This window comes from Nylanderia fulva, unplaced genomic scaffold (assembly GCF_048542155.1).
Source record: "Nylanderia fulva isolate GAGA-0341 unplaced genomic scaffold, ASM4854215v1 Scaffold4, whole genome shotgun sequence".
Classification (NCBI taxonomy): domain Eukaryota; kingdom Metazoa; phylum Arthropoda; class Insecta; order Hymenoptera; family Formicidae; genus Nylanderia; species Nylanderia fulva.
Window position 1 is genome coordinate 7,781,890 of NW_028190476.1, and position 16,858 is coordinate 7,798,747.

Sequence of the window (16,858 nt, forward strand, 5' to 3'; positions counted from 1 at the left end):
ATCTAGATATACATAGACAGAGATTAATACAATAAAAAACAAAATTACTTCACTAACAATATTACAAAATGATAAAAAGAAGCAAAATATACTTGTAAAAATAAAAATAAAATTATAATTTTAAGATGTCAAGAATGAACATAGTGTCGGTTTGACAACACGTCAAAACTCTTAGACGAGTTATTGGAGACTAAACGACCTTTATTATTTTGTCGTAGATATTATTTAGATTGTCGGTATCTTTTTATAAATTAATAGCGTTATTATTTTTCTTAATAAAAAACATTTCAGCGATTTCTCTTTTTCTTACGTGTTTTTACTATGCAAAATAACAGGCGAAATCCAGTCAAAATCGTGATCGAATTCACAATTTTATGTTTGCTAATAACTAATAAATTACTCGAATGCATTTTAATGTTGCTAAAATGTTCCTTTACACGTGTACAAAGATGTCTCTTTGTTTGTCCAATGTATGACACGTTGCAATCCTTACAATTAATTTTGTAAACTACTTCAGTTTTTTTATCTGTAGGCAGTCTATTCTTGCCGAGTGTAATTAAATGATTCGGTTTTTTAGGAACATTATAAACAACATTGAATCCGATATTTTTAAAAATTCAATCAATATCGCCTAAGCTATTAACATAAGGTAATGAAATAAAAGGAGACTTATCAACAATACTTCGCTCATTACTCGATTCATTCATGTTTCTGTGTTTTAAAAAATTAATCCTTCTATTAACCCAACGATCGATTACATGTTTAGGAAAGCAGTTATTAAATAAAATCTGTTTCACGATATTAATATTCTCGTCGTGAAACTGGTCATTAGATAAGAGAATCGCGTGATCTACAAGATTAAAAATTGTGTTTATTTTATATTTAAAAGGGTGATTGGAAAAGAAATTTATATATTTGTTCGAACACGTTTCCTTTTTGTACCAATTTGTTACAAGCTTTCCATTTGACCGAGAGATCGTTCCCAGCAAACACAGTATATAAATGTTATATACTTAAGCATGTTACATGTAACGTATATGTTAGTTGTAATTTCCTACTCATAGATGTAACATTTTTAATATTACATATATTACATTGTAGTTATATTGTCATTATATCCCAAGATAGCACTGACTTATCAATACATCAATGTGCTATTTGGTATATAATTACAATATAACTACAATGTAATATATGTTATATTAAAATGTTACATCTATGAGTAGGAAATTACAACTAACATGAATGTTACATGTAACGTACACGTTATATTACCTGTTATATTCCGTTTTATTATAGCAATGTAACAATTATATATCGGTGTCTGCTGGGTTGTATTCAAAAAATTAATGCATCTGTCTGATTCCGTCTCATAAGTAAAGGTTAAACGGTGGTGATAATAATTATTAAAAGTATTAATTATTTCGTGGATTTTTGTCTTTGGAATAATAGCGAAAATATCGTCAACGTATCTATAATAAGTCGGAACATTGAAACTAAGTTGACTTAAACAATGTGTTTCGAGATCATCCATCACCATGTCTGCCAAGATGGGTGAGAGAGAAGATCCCATTGGACTGCCAAAGATTTGTTCATAATATTGTTAATTAAAGCTAAAACTAGTAGAATCTAAAATAAATTCGACGGCATATAAGAACTGAGCACGACTAAAATTCGTGTTTTGAGAAATGTCACTCCATCGTTTCTCAATAGCGCGTAAAACCAATTCTTTTGGAATATTAGTGTATGGGGCGGTCACATCTAAAGAAATCAAAGTATTATTGTCGTCAATGATTGTATCTTTTAGATTTGCGGAAAATGTCCAGCCGTCCTTAACGTAAGATTTCGGTAACAAAATAGAACTATGTAAAATATTATGAATATATTTAGCAACATTATATACTGGACTACCTAATGAAGATACAATGATGCGTAGAGGAAATTCTTTTTTGTAAACCTTTGGCAGACCATAACACCGTAGTAAATTACCATTAGTGATATTTAAAGACTTATATGTGGAATCGTCAATCAAATCGTTATCTCGCCAGGATTTTATTAAGGCGTTGGTCTTTGTAGTTAGTTGTTTGTTCGGATTTTTCTTTAGTTTTTTGTAAGTGGATTCGTCATTCAATAACGATTCCATTTTCTCCAAATAATCATTTTTACTCATTACCATGGTGATCTGACTCTTATCAGCCTTGGTGACTAAAATATCTTCATTATCCCGTAGAAATTTTTTACAGAGCGAAAAACCTTGTAAGATGTATCTGTTAGAAAAGAAGAAATGTATTTATTTTCACATAAAAACCTTTTGAGAGAATCAGCTACTGAAATTCTGGTGGTTTCCAATACGTCACTCGGGATGTTCCTGTGATTAATCTCTAAATTCTTTATGTTCTCCAGGACGATATTCATTCGATCTTTACTATTTGCGTGATCTATCGGCAAACCAAATTTGTCACCCAAGCTTAAAAAATCAGATACCTTATCCGGAATATTTTTACCACTAATGTTCACCAACCACTTAGAATTGTCAATGTTTTTGAACAAGTCAGGAAATGCGTTTTTCTTAGTGCACAATTTGTCAAATTTACTGATAGACTTATTTTTATGAGAGAGTTTAAATTTGAAAAGTTTCTTTTCATTTAACTTAAGAAACTCTTGAACAAGATTATGTGGCAGACATGTAAAGAGTTTCTCAACTATCGCTGTAGTGTTGCGGCGCAAGTATTTTAAATTAAAATTCGCGTTTTTTATTTCCAATTTTAGTAATTTATAACAATATCTATTAGTAATCTTCTCCATTTTGCGTTTTGTACTACTGCTTTTAAATAGTATGTTTGTTTTAAGATTAATAATATGAGAAGGAAGAATATCTGGCCTTCTACATCATAACAGAAAAATTAGTTGTTGGTTCACAGCAATAATCTTTTTTATATTATTAATCCAAGTTTTCAAAAGTGTTGTATGATACGTACCGAATCTTCTCGAGATCATGCAAAAAAATCCTTCCATTTGTGTGGGCTCCATATCCAAGTGCAGGAGCGTAAAAAAGTATGTTTCGCTTCTTTTTCTTTTTATCATTTTGTAATATTGTTAGTGAAGTAATTTTGTTTTTTTTTATTGTATTAATCTCTGTCTATCTATATCTACAATAGATCACTTGATAAGGACTCAAAGAAGGGTCGAAACGTTGTAATTGAACAAATAAAATTCGCCAGTACGGTCGAGAAAAAAATTTTACCGTTTTTAAATTCTGTCTGGCGATTCTCAAATATCTACGTTCTTATAAAATATTAGCTTTAGTCATCTAGTGAAAGACGACGATGTAAAATTTTGTTGCAAATTTAACAGTTTTCCCCCTTCGAGAGATTTATTCCTAATTTCTTATACTTTTATTATTACTTCCGAAAAATATATTCAACTTTAACAATAAGATTTATATCTTTAGTATTAGTCAATTCAGATGACAAGCTCGTATTTAAATCATATTATTATCTAAATTTTTATAACAAATTATTATTTTAAAATTGAGTTAGTAAAGTATATATAAGACTTATTAACTTTTTGTATATCTTCAACATATCTGTTTTTGTTTTTTTTTTATATATTATAGATATTATTTAATCATTTGTATTATAATGGCACATTGACATTATAAAAATAATATATTGCTAATAATTTAAAGATTTTGTAATATTAATGGCACTTAATAATTAATTGTACTTTATTTAAATATGAAAAACACTCGACATGTTCAAGAACTTTAAACATATGATACCAATGTCATATATAATTTTTCTCGATACAAATGTGACGTAAGATTCCAGAATATAGAAGAATCTAATTGATATGCTATCACATAAAACGAAATGGATCATAATTTGGACGCGATTAAAAACATGGATTTTCATTAAATTATCAGAATTTAGATAATTCGAAATTTGACAATTATTGTCATAATTCACGCGATATTATCCTGTTGAATAAATATATTTTATCAATTTTGTCATTGCTTCAAATAATTTTACTTTACAAAATATTTTCACATATCTATATATGCTTTTATTTATACATACAAAAATTAATTAAAAATATACCAAAAATGGAATGTATTATGAATAAGATGCAAATAAATGTATACAATTGTACAATAATAATTATAAAAATGTTATCTTGATAATTAAAATAACACAAAAAGTTAAATTGTACAAAATATTTTTTTAAGCAAAATATATATATATATATATATATATATATAAATATACTGTATATATATAATTATATATATATATTAATATGTAATTACATATATATTAACATAATATAATAATATGATAATATAAATTTTTTATTACATCCACTAATTAGAGAAAAAACTTTCCAAATACTTTTTCTGTTTATCTATTTGTTTAAATGTCGCAATACTTGGAATCTCAGACCAATCGTCTTACTTATCCATTGTTCATCAGCAAAGAATCGTTAACTTTGTATTTTAATATTTAACTTTGTATTTTAATATTTGATTCTTATGTATTGAAGAAAACTGTAGTGCAGTCGAAACGTTTACGCTGTATATTGTTTCTCTAACGGAATGAGAATTTAATTATTAATAAATCTTTAGATCTTATTTAATTTTGCTCGTTTAGTTGGCCTACAATATTTACTTTTTTTAATTTTATATAATTCATATTTTGAAAAATGTAGTCATTAAATAATTCTATCATAAATGTTATAAAAACAATTATATCATAAATAATATAAAAACACAAAAAAGATTTATGAATATTTTGCTATTATATATATAAAAAAATACTTCTTGTCCGATCTAAATAATAAATTAATATATATTAAATGTAACTAAATATAAATTAAATGTAACTATGTAAAAATGCAAAAGAAGTCAAAATCACCTTGTTGATGATATTTATTCCTATGAAAGGTATTAAAACTGTGTTTATCCATGTAGAGTACAAAGGGTACGTAAAATTCAACACGTTAGAAAATCGTTCTTGCACTATTTTTTGTCCTAATAGATGTGCCACTTCAAATTTGCGCGCAATTGGATCTGAATGTTTGTTGTACAGAATATCTGATTCTCTAAAAATTAGTTTTCAAATAATACAATGTATATTTTAATCTTTATTAACATACAATTTGTGCGTATAATTTAAACTCTCCCTTTGTTTTCCATTTATTACATTATGTATGTCTATATTAAATCAAGTATCTGAAAGATATGTGCTTACTAAATAATTTTTACAATTAATTGGTATATATTTTTAACAAATATAAATGATTAAGAAAATGTCATATGTTAATGATTAAGAAAATGTCATATGTTACATATTTATTCTTTTATTTATTTATTTATTTGACTTTGTATTGACGGTTTAAAAATTGCGAAAGACACAGTACTTTGGTTTTCTATTTTCTCAACGCGTAGTAACTAAGATTCCTGCTAACAATCAACATCTATTTATTTCGTGCTTACTTCTGTCAGTTATACATTGTTCATCAAAACAATGGTTAATTTTGTCGGGGGTTTGCTGTGAATATGATTTATTGTATTAATCTGGTATGTAAACATATATATTTTTGTAAATTAATAATTATTTGTATGATTAAGCGCATTAAGAGTATATTTATATGTATATAACTGTTTATAGATTACTTGAAAAGGGCTGCAATGACAGCCGAAACGTTGTAATTTAACTAATTATTCAAAATAAATTATTGCCAGTCTGGGCGACTTTAAAATTGGAGGAGAGATTTTCATCATTTATTACTGGCGACTCTTAAGGATTATCATTTGATAAATGATTAATTTAGAAGTCTTGATCAATAAGAAAATACAAATTCTTTTAATATATCTATAAATCTTTTTATTGTGTGATGAAAGGTATACGGCGTAATAGAATATAAAGTGATATAAATATACATAAATGTATAGGACATTATAATTGTCCCATAGCCCATCGTTATTTATTAAAATACATGATTATAAAAATAATTTATTTCTAATATTTGAGAACTATAAAAACATGATTAAAAAAATATGTTTAATATATATATTTTTGATAAAAAATATAATTTTTTATACACACCCCCACACCCAAAATTAAATATATAACGGTATGCTGTTCTAAACATTATTAATATTTAGCTTTTTAATATATATATATATATTTTTTTTTATTTATATATTTACTTATATAAAACAAGCCCAAAAGTCACCATGCGTTTACTTTGGAAAGGTATTGCTATATGCATTATTTTTGAATTCATTTCTGATCGTTTCCATCCGCTTTCTAAGCACAGTGTGACATTTAAAATAACTTCTTCTCCATATAATTAATGAGGTGGAGAATATCTGCTATAACACATGTGGATGGTCTCATTTTTCTCATGAGTACAGTACAGTTCGGATCGAATTACAACTGTTGTTACGAGATAAGTAGATATTGCTGGAGTAATATGGAAATGTGTCCACATAACATGAAATTTTCAATGATATTAATTTTTTGAACTGGCATATTAGAGAGAACCCTATAATTGCGTCTGTGTAGTACAGAAATGGCAAAAGTCGCTCGCAATTCCGGATTGTCCCAACATGGAAACAATCGGCGAGCGCTAGTTGTCCCAAAGTGTGTTGCAGCAATCCATCTAACATGATTCAAAAATATATAAATAATAAGATAATATTTAAAGAATATTTCAGACTTATTTTTATATAATATATATGTAATATGCTTAATAATAATAATTTGGTTGCATTAAATATATAAATAATAAAATTAGAACGTATTATGTATATTTAATTAAATGTATTTAATTATAATGTATTAATGTATAACATATATTTAATATTTTATATGAATTTATTAATTATTTACCTTCCATTTTCCTCTCCTTTCACTGAAGAGATGCTCTAAAGCCTCCGTTATCAGCAACAGTACCAATAAATTTTATACGCAATGTATAGCGTCACGATGGCAACTCATTCACGAAAGAAAATTCGACGATTTGTTTCATATTATCATGTTAAACCGCCACATAATAATAATTTTAAAATTGTCATAATTATATTTGCCTTTGATATCTGCAAACAGATTTTTTTTAAGAAAGAGGCAGAGATTACATAAATTTCAAAACTTTTTTTATCATATTATTTCCTATTGTATTTTATATAAAAATTTAAAATTACACACAAAGAATATTGAAGTTATTTTTAATGAAAGATGTACTATTGGCTTGTTAAAATAATTCCGTAAAAAAGATGTTTAATATTTATTGAGCTTCATCTCTGTTCTATAAAATGATAAAAGTTATTATAATTTTATTTTTTAATATGACAATACATATTTTATTTCCGTATATACATTGTAATTCGTACCATCATAGAAAAATTTCATGAACAACATATTATACGATTATATATAATTAAAACTTTGAGAAAATAAAACTATTCTCGTTATACTTGTATTTTAGGAATGTATAAATTTAATATTATTGTATGAATAAATTCTTTTTATATTTGTAGACAAATATTTTTTACGTAAGTTCTTTATATTTTTTAATGACTTATATAATGCTAATGTTAATTTTAAAAAATATAATACTTATATAATACAAAGCTGAACATTTTTAAAATAAGTCGGAACAGTTCTCTCTAGAGCAAATTATTCTTATAATCACACAGTCATTATACCTAATTATATCTAAATACATGCGCGCGCGTGTGTGTGTATGTATGTCGTGTGTTTTAATATGGTTAGTGTGTGTTTATACAAAATAAGAAGTGAGAAAATATGATGGAAGAATAAAATGCGAGAGAGAGAGAGAGAGAGAGAGAGAGAGAAAGAGAGAGAGATCGACACCTTTTTTATATTCATTAATATTTTATATATTTATTAATATTTTTTTGGAAAATTTACATCTGTTATTAATTCTCCTCGTAAAATGTTTATATACTAAACAAATAAACACCGAGAATACAGTCAATATCAATTTTTAAATTATATTGCAAACTATCAAAATATATATCAAAACAGATGTGCCAACAAAACGATTCGAATTTATTAAAAATTCCTTTTTTCAACTAATTAAAATGTGATATCATACTCTTTAATAATAATTAGTAATTGTTGAAATTTTTATTGTTCAGCTTCTTAACATAATTTTATTTTCATTAAAAGTGTTGATGATAAAATCTTAAAAATTTGTTTATGACCAAATCTCTTTAATTTAAATGATTTTGTGCAACCAGCGCGCGAAAAGTCGTTCTTTACGCACATGATAAGATTTTAAAAAGGGCTCCCTCTCCACGCACCGGTCACACAAAATATCGTAGCCAACATGTGCAGGTCATAAATTGGTCGATCGTGCGAATTGTCACACTCGGCTTCGCCTCGTGCGCCAAACTTCCGCACTCTCGGCCGATTTACGATCCCCGGCACTTGTTAGCTAATTTACTATTATTCTATACATTTTCATCAATTTGTAATATTTTAAATTAGCTTTAATTGTATAATTAAAAATTATATGAATCATTAATTTTACCTTAAATGTCTGAAAAAATTTTACTTTTGATGAAGTATCATATTAAATTTATAAGAATTATTACTTAATGCATTTTTAATTTAATATTAAATTGCATTTTGAAATTGCCTTTTATGTATAATATTTTGTGTTTTCCGCTTGTTTCTATTTTATATAATTAATATACAATTCTACAATTATTTTTATATACTTTCTATATATTTATATTTCTATTTCATAAAATTAATTTCTTTAAACTTTATGTAATACATCGCCTAGTATATGTACCTATATTATAGTAGACGATATAAAAATATTTAAAATTTTTATATTAAAATAGTAAAAAAATAACTTTGATGAAGAAGCACATTAAGGTGTTTCTTATGTTTGTATTATTCGAAGGAGTTTTCAAACTGAGATTTATTCTTGTTTGCATTTTATATATTAAAAGCAGATTATTATAAAGTTTATCTAATGATTCACTATATATATATATATATATACGGTGATTTTATAACACAAGTTGCATTACATACCTATATATATTCTTTAGAAAAATTAGCTTCAATCAGCTTCTCTGTCTCGTATCGTCACTGACTGTGGAAATATTTATCAACACTACCACGATCTTATAACTTCGAGAGACTTTCAATAACTGACAGCATTCGGTACACGACATCATAATATAATATTTGGTAGAACAAATTGTGCTGTCCAAGAGCGAAGCGGTTTACCGATCGCGATTGTACGACCGAGTATAATCTGCGCCGCATATCAAGAACCATTTCCAGGCTGGATAGATAATGTTTGCGGTATCATAGACACAGTCATATTAAATTAAATTTGCGATTCCATTTCGCGCGGATTGGCCGATTTTTAAAAATTAATTTTTATTAATTATATTACAAGATCGCAAAACGGTACAAGATTTTTATACTGGTTTTAACTCGTCTATTTCTATAACACTATAGTTTACAAAAAATATATTTTTTATTATTTTAAACTAGACAAGATGTTTTTCATAAATTTTTGTTGATAATGCCAAAAAAATAATGTCGTCAACAAATTTTCATTAGCACGTCAAGTTTCCGAAATAATTGAAATTTAATATGTAAAAAATGGCTTTTTTGCAAGATTGGTGATTTTTTTGTAAAAAAAATTAACGTTATCTGGAAATTCTGATCAGATATCATAAATATACTGCGTTCATCGCCTATAAAATGCATTTTTAAACTTTTTTAAGTTATTATAATGAAAGTTAAGACATTATAGTTAAATTATCAAAAAAGAAACGAGCGTCTCTAATTAATTAATTTTTTTCTATAGTAATACACTCAATTTTATTAGGCTACACAAGCGCGCTTCGCGCGTGCTTTTGATTATTTCTGTTATTTATTTTACAACTGTCAAATTGTTAATCTTCGCAATGACGGTTGCTTGGTGCTATGACTATAATTTTAATTCGCCGAATTTCTATTATGTACATAATTTTAATTTGTCGAATTTCTATTATGTACATAATTTGAATTCGCCGAATTTCTATTGTATTGTTTTAAAACTATTTTGCATATCTTTATATATTTTTTTCATTTCGTTTAGTTTAATCGAACATAATTACGTGCGAAGTTATTATCCTTTGATAAAACCTTCAAAATTACTACGTATGTATAAAATTATTATTGCAATGTATGCATAAAAATATATTTATTATTTACGTGATTTATTCAATTCAATTCAATTCAATTCTTTATTCGTCCCCTGAGGGATTGAAGGCGCTTTTGAAGGAGCGTTCCCCAACCTTACAAAAACTCTTACAATCTTTACTTATATCTACTCTTATCCCTACTCTTACATCTAATTTACAAATAACTTAATTCTACCTTAACCTACTTATCTACTACTTTAGAGAGAGAAAGAGCCGTCCCTACCTATCGCTTCGCTTCGGCTTCCGATTCCCCATATATTCTCCACCACCTCATTCATACCTCACTCATTCTCCTCCTCATACTTCCTTCCTCCTTTTCCCCTCCCTCCCCCTTTTCTTCCGTTCTCCCCTCTTCCCTCTTTTTCTCTATTTCTCTCATCCATCCTTCCCCTTCTCCTCCTTCCTGCAATATTCCCTTCATTCTTTCCCACCAGTTTCCCTTCTCCCCTTCTCCCCCACATTCTCCTATCACATGCTCCCATGTTTCTTCTTCTATCCCGCACAACCTACATCTTCTTTTCTCCTCTTCTTCCCAGTATCTCGCCCCTCTCATCTCATTGCTCATTCTGAACCTAACTATCCTTCTCCATCTACTTTCCCCCCATCCCTTTCTCAGGTATTCCGGTAAACCCTCCTCCTTCCATTCCCCATACCATCTATTATATCTCGACTCTCTTATCCTCTCCCATCTTTCCTCCTTTTGCCTTTCCCTGTCTTTCTGCTCCCACCCCTCATATACTTCCTCTCCCCTTCCCCTTTTTTCCTCCATCTCTTTCCCTTCTATTCCTCTTTCTTTCCAGAATTTCTCCCTCTCTTCCTCCCACATCGTTCTTTCCTTTCCTCCTCTTATCCTCTCTTTCATATCCTCAAAACATTTCCTCGCTACNCTTCCTCCCCTTCCTTCCTCCAACTTCCTCTCATACCCTACCGCCCTCCTTCCTGCCCTTATCCTAAATTTGTCTTTTCCTATCTCCTCTCTTACCATATACCCCGGCGTGCACCAGTCTACTCCTAACGTCCACCTAATCTATCGCTCCTGCATTGCCTCCACCTCTCTCCTCTCCTTCCATCCCCATATTTCCGCCCCATATTCCAACACCGTCCCCACCAACCTTTCCATTAGCCATACTCTTTTCATCCAGTCTCCTGCAAACTTTCTCTTTCCCATTCCCCACACCTGTCTTATCACCGCTCCTGCTTTCCTAACTCTGTTCTTTACCTGCGCCTCCTGCCCCCCGTTCCTCTGTAGCTTATACCCTAAATATGTAAATTCTTTCACTTCCTCTAACCTTTTTCCTTTCCATCTCCACTCCACTCTCTTCATTCTTCCTCCTCCCTTTTTAAACCTCATTACATTTGTCTTATCCACATTCACCTCTAACCTTTTCTTGTCCATATAACTTTCCATTTTCCCCAACATATGTATCATCCCTTCCTCATCCTCCGCCAACAGTACCATGTCATCTGCGTACGCCAAACAATGCACCTTTTCCCCTCCCAGTTTCACCCCCCCCCCCAACCTCCTTTTCTTAGCACTTTTTCTATATCCGCTATCAGTAAACTGAATAAGTGCGGACTCATTGGGCAACCTTGCCTCACCCCCCTTGCCGTCCAAAAATTTTCTCCCTCCTCCTTCCCCACTCTTACCTTACTCCTCGTTTCCCTGTACACCTCTTCTATCCTACTCCTTAAACCCTCCCTCACTCCCCTCCTCTTCATTGTCTCCATTAACACCTCCCTATCTACCGAATCGAACGCCGCCTTCAGGTCCATAAATGCCGCGACTACCTTTCCTCCCTTCTTATTTACCCTCTTATTCACCAGATAATTCAACACATAGATACTATCCATCACCCCCATTCCCTTCCTAAAACCTGTCTGACTCTCCGGTATCATATTCTTCCCCTCCATTTCTTCCTTTAACTTTTCAGTTAAAATCCCCACGTATACCTTGTATAGCGTTGGCATCAATGTCACTCCTCTATAGTTTTCCACTTTATTCCCCGTTCCCTTTTTCAACAGTGGCACTATTATCCCTTCTTTCCACCTCTCCGGCCATCCTTCTCCTCTCCATACTCTGTTGCACATTTCCCATACCCACTCTTCTATGTATCATCCCTTCCTCATCCTCCGCCAACAGTACCATGTCATCTGCGTACGCCAAACAATGCACCTTTTCCCCTCCCAGTTTCACCCCCCCCCCCCCAACCTCCTTTTCTTAGCACTTTTTCTATATCCGCTATCAGTAAACTGAATAAGTGCGGACTCATTGGGCAACCTTGCCTCACCCCCCTTGCCGTCCAAAAATTTTCTCCCTCCTCCTTCCCCACTCTTACCTTACTCCTCGTTTCCCTGTACACCTCTTCTATCCTACCATACCCTCTCCCCTCCATATTTCCATACCTCACTCGGTATCCCATCCTCCCCCGCTGCTTTTCCTTTCTTCAGTTTTCCCAGCATCCTCTTCACTTCCTCCCTGCTTATCTCCTGCTCCTCATCCCTCTCCCTTTTTTCTTTTCCTCCTCTTACCACTTTTACCTCTATCCCTCCCAATAAGTCCATGAAGTATTTCTTCCATTCCTCCGCCTTTATCTCCTCATTCACCCCTTCTCTCTTTTTCCTTTCCCTGTTAATAATCTTCCATACCTCTCCTTCCGTTCTTGCCTCTATCGCCTCCTTGTACCATCTTAGCCTCTCCTCCTCCCTTTTTCCTTTACACATTAGCTTATATTCCGCCCTTACTTTTCTATATCCTTCTCCTCCTCCTCCTTTTTTCCTCCATTCCCTTAACTTTTTCCTCACTTCTTTCCTCTTCTTCTCACATTCCTCGTCCCACCACCCTTTCCTTTTCCCTTCTCCACTCTCTTTTTCTCCTTCTCTCAATTCCTCTTCTATTCTTCCTAATTTTTCCTCTAGCTCCTCTTCAATCCCCTTCTTCCACCCCTCTCCCCACTCTATTTCCTCTCTTATTCTTTCTCTTCCCCTCTTTGTCCATCTCCCTCTTTTTCTTATTCCTTTTCCCTCCCCCCCTTTTCCCTTTTCAGCTCCTCCTCTTCTTTCTAGCGTTACAATCAATGGGTGATGGTCCGATTCTATGTTATCTCCCACCTCCATTCTCTTTATCCTTTCTTTTACTCTATCCTCTCCCACCACGTAATCTATCACCGATTCCCCTCTTCCTCCTGTGTATGTGTACTCCCCCTTCCTATCCCCTCTTATCCCTCCATTAAAAATTCCCCATCCCACCTCTTCCAACTCTTTTATCAACTTCTTTCCTTCCTCATTAACTTTCTTGTCCTTCGATCTTCTTTCTTCTTCCTCCTCCCCTCCTATCACCCCTCCCCCTCTACCTGTCCTTGCGTTGAAATCTCCTCCCAAAATCGTCCATTTATTTTCTTCTTTCTCTTCCATCCATTCCTTCATTTCTTCCAATTTCCTTTCCATGTCCCCGTTGATGTATACGCCTATTACCCTCCACTTCTCTCTTCCTACTTCTAAATCCGCCATCATTATTCCCTCCGCCTTTTCTCCCATTCCTGATACTTTTATCTTCCCCCTCTCCTCCCTTTACCCCATGATCATTCCCCTCATCGGTCTTCCTTTCTTCTTTCTCTTCTTTGCTGCTTGCTTCTCCCATCTATACCCTTTTGGTAACCTCTTTTTAATCGCCTCCCACCCCCTTTCCTCTATCCATGTTTCCATCATCACCACCACCTCCCAATCTTCTATTTCCTTCCAGAACTTTTCTTCCTTATTCTTCAGCCCTGCCACATTCCAAAAACCTATTTTCCATTCCTCTCTTACTTCTCCTCCTTTTTCCTTTCTCTCCTGTTCCTTTTTCCTTTCTGCCTCCGTCTCCCTTTCTCCCTTCCTCCTTTCTCTTCTTACTATTGTTCTCCCCTCCTCCTTTCCTCCTTTCTTCTCTTCTCCCTTCTTCTATCCCTTTTTTTCCTCCATTCCTGTCTTCATGCCCCCTTCTTCCCCCCTCCTTTTCTCCATACCTTCTCTAATTTCTCCTTTCCAGTTTTTAAGCACACCTTCCTCCTCTTCCCATCTCCACCATACATCATTGATTTTTATCCTTCCATAGCTCGTCCATACATTGTTTCCTTTCCTCCTTTCTATCTCCGCGATCTCCATTAGTCCCCATTTTATCTTTCTCTCTTCCTATGTTAAATCATCTTCTATTCTCACCTTCTTTCCTCTTAATATCCTCTTCCTTTCCATTACCTGTCTTTTTTGTTCTCTACTTCCTAGTTTCACTACCACCATTTCACCTTCCTTTCCCTCCTTTCCTTTCAACATTCTTATCCATTCTATTTCTGCTTTTGCTCCTATCTCTTTCATTAATTTCTCTACTCTTTCCTTTACACCTTCCTTCCCTTCCTCCATTCTTTTTATTATGTTATTTCTTCTCTCTTCTCTTTCCTTCCATTCTAATTTCTTTCCTATGTCCTTCACTTTTCCTATTATTGTCTCGTTTATCCCCTTACTCCCTCCTTCGCCCCCCTCTCTTTCTCTTTTCTCCTTTCTTCCTCTTTCCTCTACTCTTGCCTCCAAATCTATCACTCTCTTCTCCAGGCTCTCTATCTCTTTTCTCAATTCTCTTCTTTCTTCTCTCCATTCCCCCTCCTTTTTCCAAATTTCTATCTTCAACTTTCTCATTTCCTCGCCTAACTTCTCTGTTATCTTCTCCCCTATCTCCTCCATCATCCTTCTTAACTCCTCCTTTTCTATCCCCCCTACCTCTCTATTCAACCTTTCTGTCTTTTTGCTCCTTCTTAGGCTTCTTTCCTCTTCCTCCTTATCCTCCTCTCCCCCTTCTTCTCTTTTCCTTTTCAAAAAATCATCTATGCATCCCATACTGCTCCTCCTTTCCTTCCCTAACTCATCTACTCTTCTCGGCCTCCCTGCCTTCTTTTTTATTTCTTCCTCATCTCCCTTTTTTCCCCCTCCTCTAACATCCTATCTCTATTGGTCTCTATCCTCCTATCTCTAATAATCTCTTCATTTATCATTTTTCCCTTATCACTTTCTTTCTTTGATTCACTTACTCTATGCTCCAACTCGCTCCAACTCGCTAGTGAATTCCCTAGTGAATTCCCTATCTTTATCCTCTACTACACCTACTCCCTACACCTACTCTCTTTCTTCCACGTGTCTACGTGTCCACGTGTCTCACCTTTTCCTACTTTCTATTTTCTAACTCCTTACCCCTTTATCTTCTCCTATCCTTCAATCTCTCCTCCTCTTTTTTCTACACCCTCTTACCTCCTATCTTCTATTCACCTCACCCCTTTTCTCACTCTTTTCTCACAAATACCTGCCACGCTTTCACACACCTGTCACTCACTCTCTTACCGGAACCGGAAGCGTTTACGTGATTTATAAAAATTCAATATACAAATTCTTTTAACAGAAAATAAAAAAATAAAATTTTCTACAAAAATCTTTCAATCAAGATATCTGCGCTTCCATTAGACTCGCGCGTCTGAATGCATCTGCTACGCTGCACGGCTCGTGCGAAACTGATCTCGTGATCAGATTAGTACACCTCACATACCATTACGGTGCGCAGCTCGCGCGAGACTGCGAGGTCTGCGAGACTGATTCTCTTACGGGGTATCGTAAACGCGGGACCGATGGTCACGTGATCATTGGTCACATGACCATTGGTCACTGAACAACGGGTCCGCGTTTTCGCACAAGAATCAGTTTCGCGCGAGCCGCTCAGCGTGATGGTTGTATAGGGAATAGTTTCGCCCGAGGCCCGAGTTCAATTAAAGCGTAGATATTTGATCACAAAAGATTCTTGTAGAAAATTTTATTTCTTTGTTCGTATTTTCTATTAAAGATTTAAATATTGAATTTTTATGCGTTGCATAATTAATTTATATATTTTTTATACATTGATTGCAATAATAATTTTTACATGCATGAGTCGCAATTTTGAGATTTTATTATCAAAAAATAATATAACTTTGCTTTTCGTTTGTAATCATATTCGGTTAAATTAAACGAAATAATGTGCATATATATATATATATATATATATGCTATATAAATTTAGTATTTATAAGCAGATTTGTGATTTTAATACAATAGGAAGTTATAAGTACATGTAGAAGTAATTGTGTCAACTCATGAATCAAACTCAGTTTTGTTATCAAGTTTAATTATAAAAGCAAATTATTGTTAGTATGGTAAACTGATATTAGAATACTAATACAAATTTGAGAAATACCATTCAATAATATTCATTTAAAAAATAATGCAGGTATAAATGATATGCTATATAAAATCAGTATTATATTCGACAGTAATATTTTACTATTATATTTTATTATATATTTTATATTTTAATTTTAATTATTGTATATCTACTATAATACATAATTTTAATTGGCCGAATTTTAATTATGTATAATTTTAATTCCTGAATTTTTGTTATGTACCAGAAAATACAACCGCGCGCTTCGCGAACGTTATTGATATTTTTAATATTTTTTATTTTACAACTGTTAAACTGTTAACCTATGCTATGACAGTTGCTTGATGCCTAGATGCTATTAATAAAACACACAATGTTAATTGAGACAACCAATTAACATC

At 32.4% G+C, this 16,858-nt stretch overlaps 1 protein-coding gene and 1 long non-coding RNA gene across 2 annotated transcripts; both read right to left on the reverse strand.

The window, feature by feature from the left end:
- Positions 1 to 1,603: 1,603 nt before the first annotated feature.
- Positions 1,604 to 3,030, reverse strand: LOC146721916 (uncharacterized). Its single transcript, XM_085485898.1, has 3 exons — positions 2,979 to 3,030; positions 2,309 to 2,708; positions 1,604 to 2,267 (listed from the first exon to the last, which is right to left on the reverse strand). The coding sequence occupies exons 1-3, from the start codon at positions 3,028 to 3,030 to the stop codon at positions 1,604 to 1,606; spliced, it is 1,116 nt and encodes a 371-aa protein (XP_085342024.1).
- A 2,712-nt stretch (positions 3,031 to 5,742) lies between these two features.
- Positions 5,743 to 9,241, reverse strand: LOC114934310 (uncharacterized). The gene is made up of 3 exons (XR_003820251.2): positions 9,078 to 9,241; positions 6,897 to 7,102; positions 5,743 to 6,666 (listed from the first exon to the last, which is right to left on the reverse strand). It is a non-coding gene; the product is annotated as an uncharacterized LOC114934310 (long non-coding RNA).
- Between the last annotated feature and the right edge of the window lie 7,617 nt (positions 9,242 to 16,858).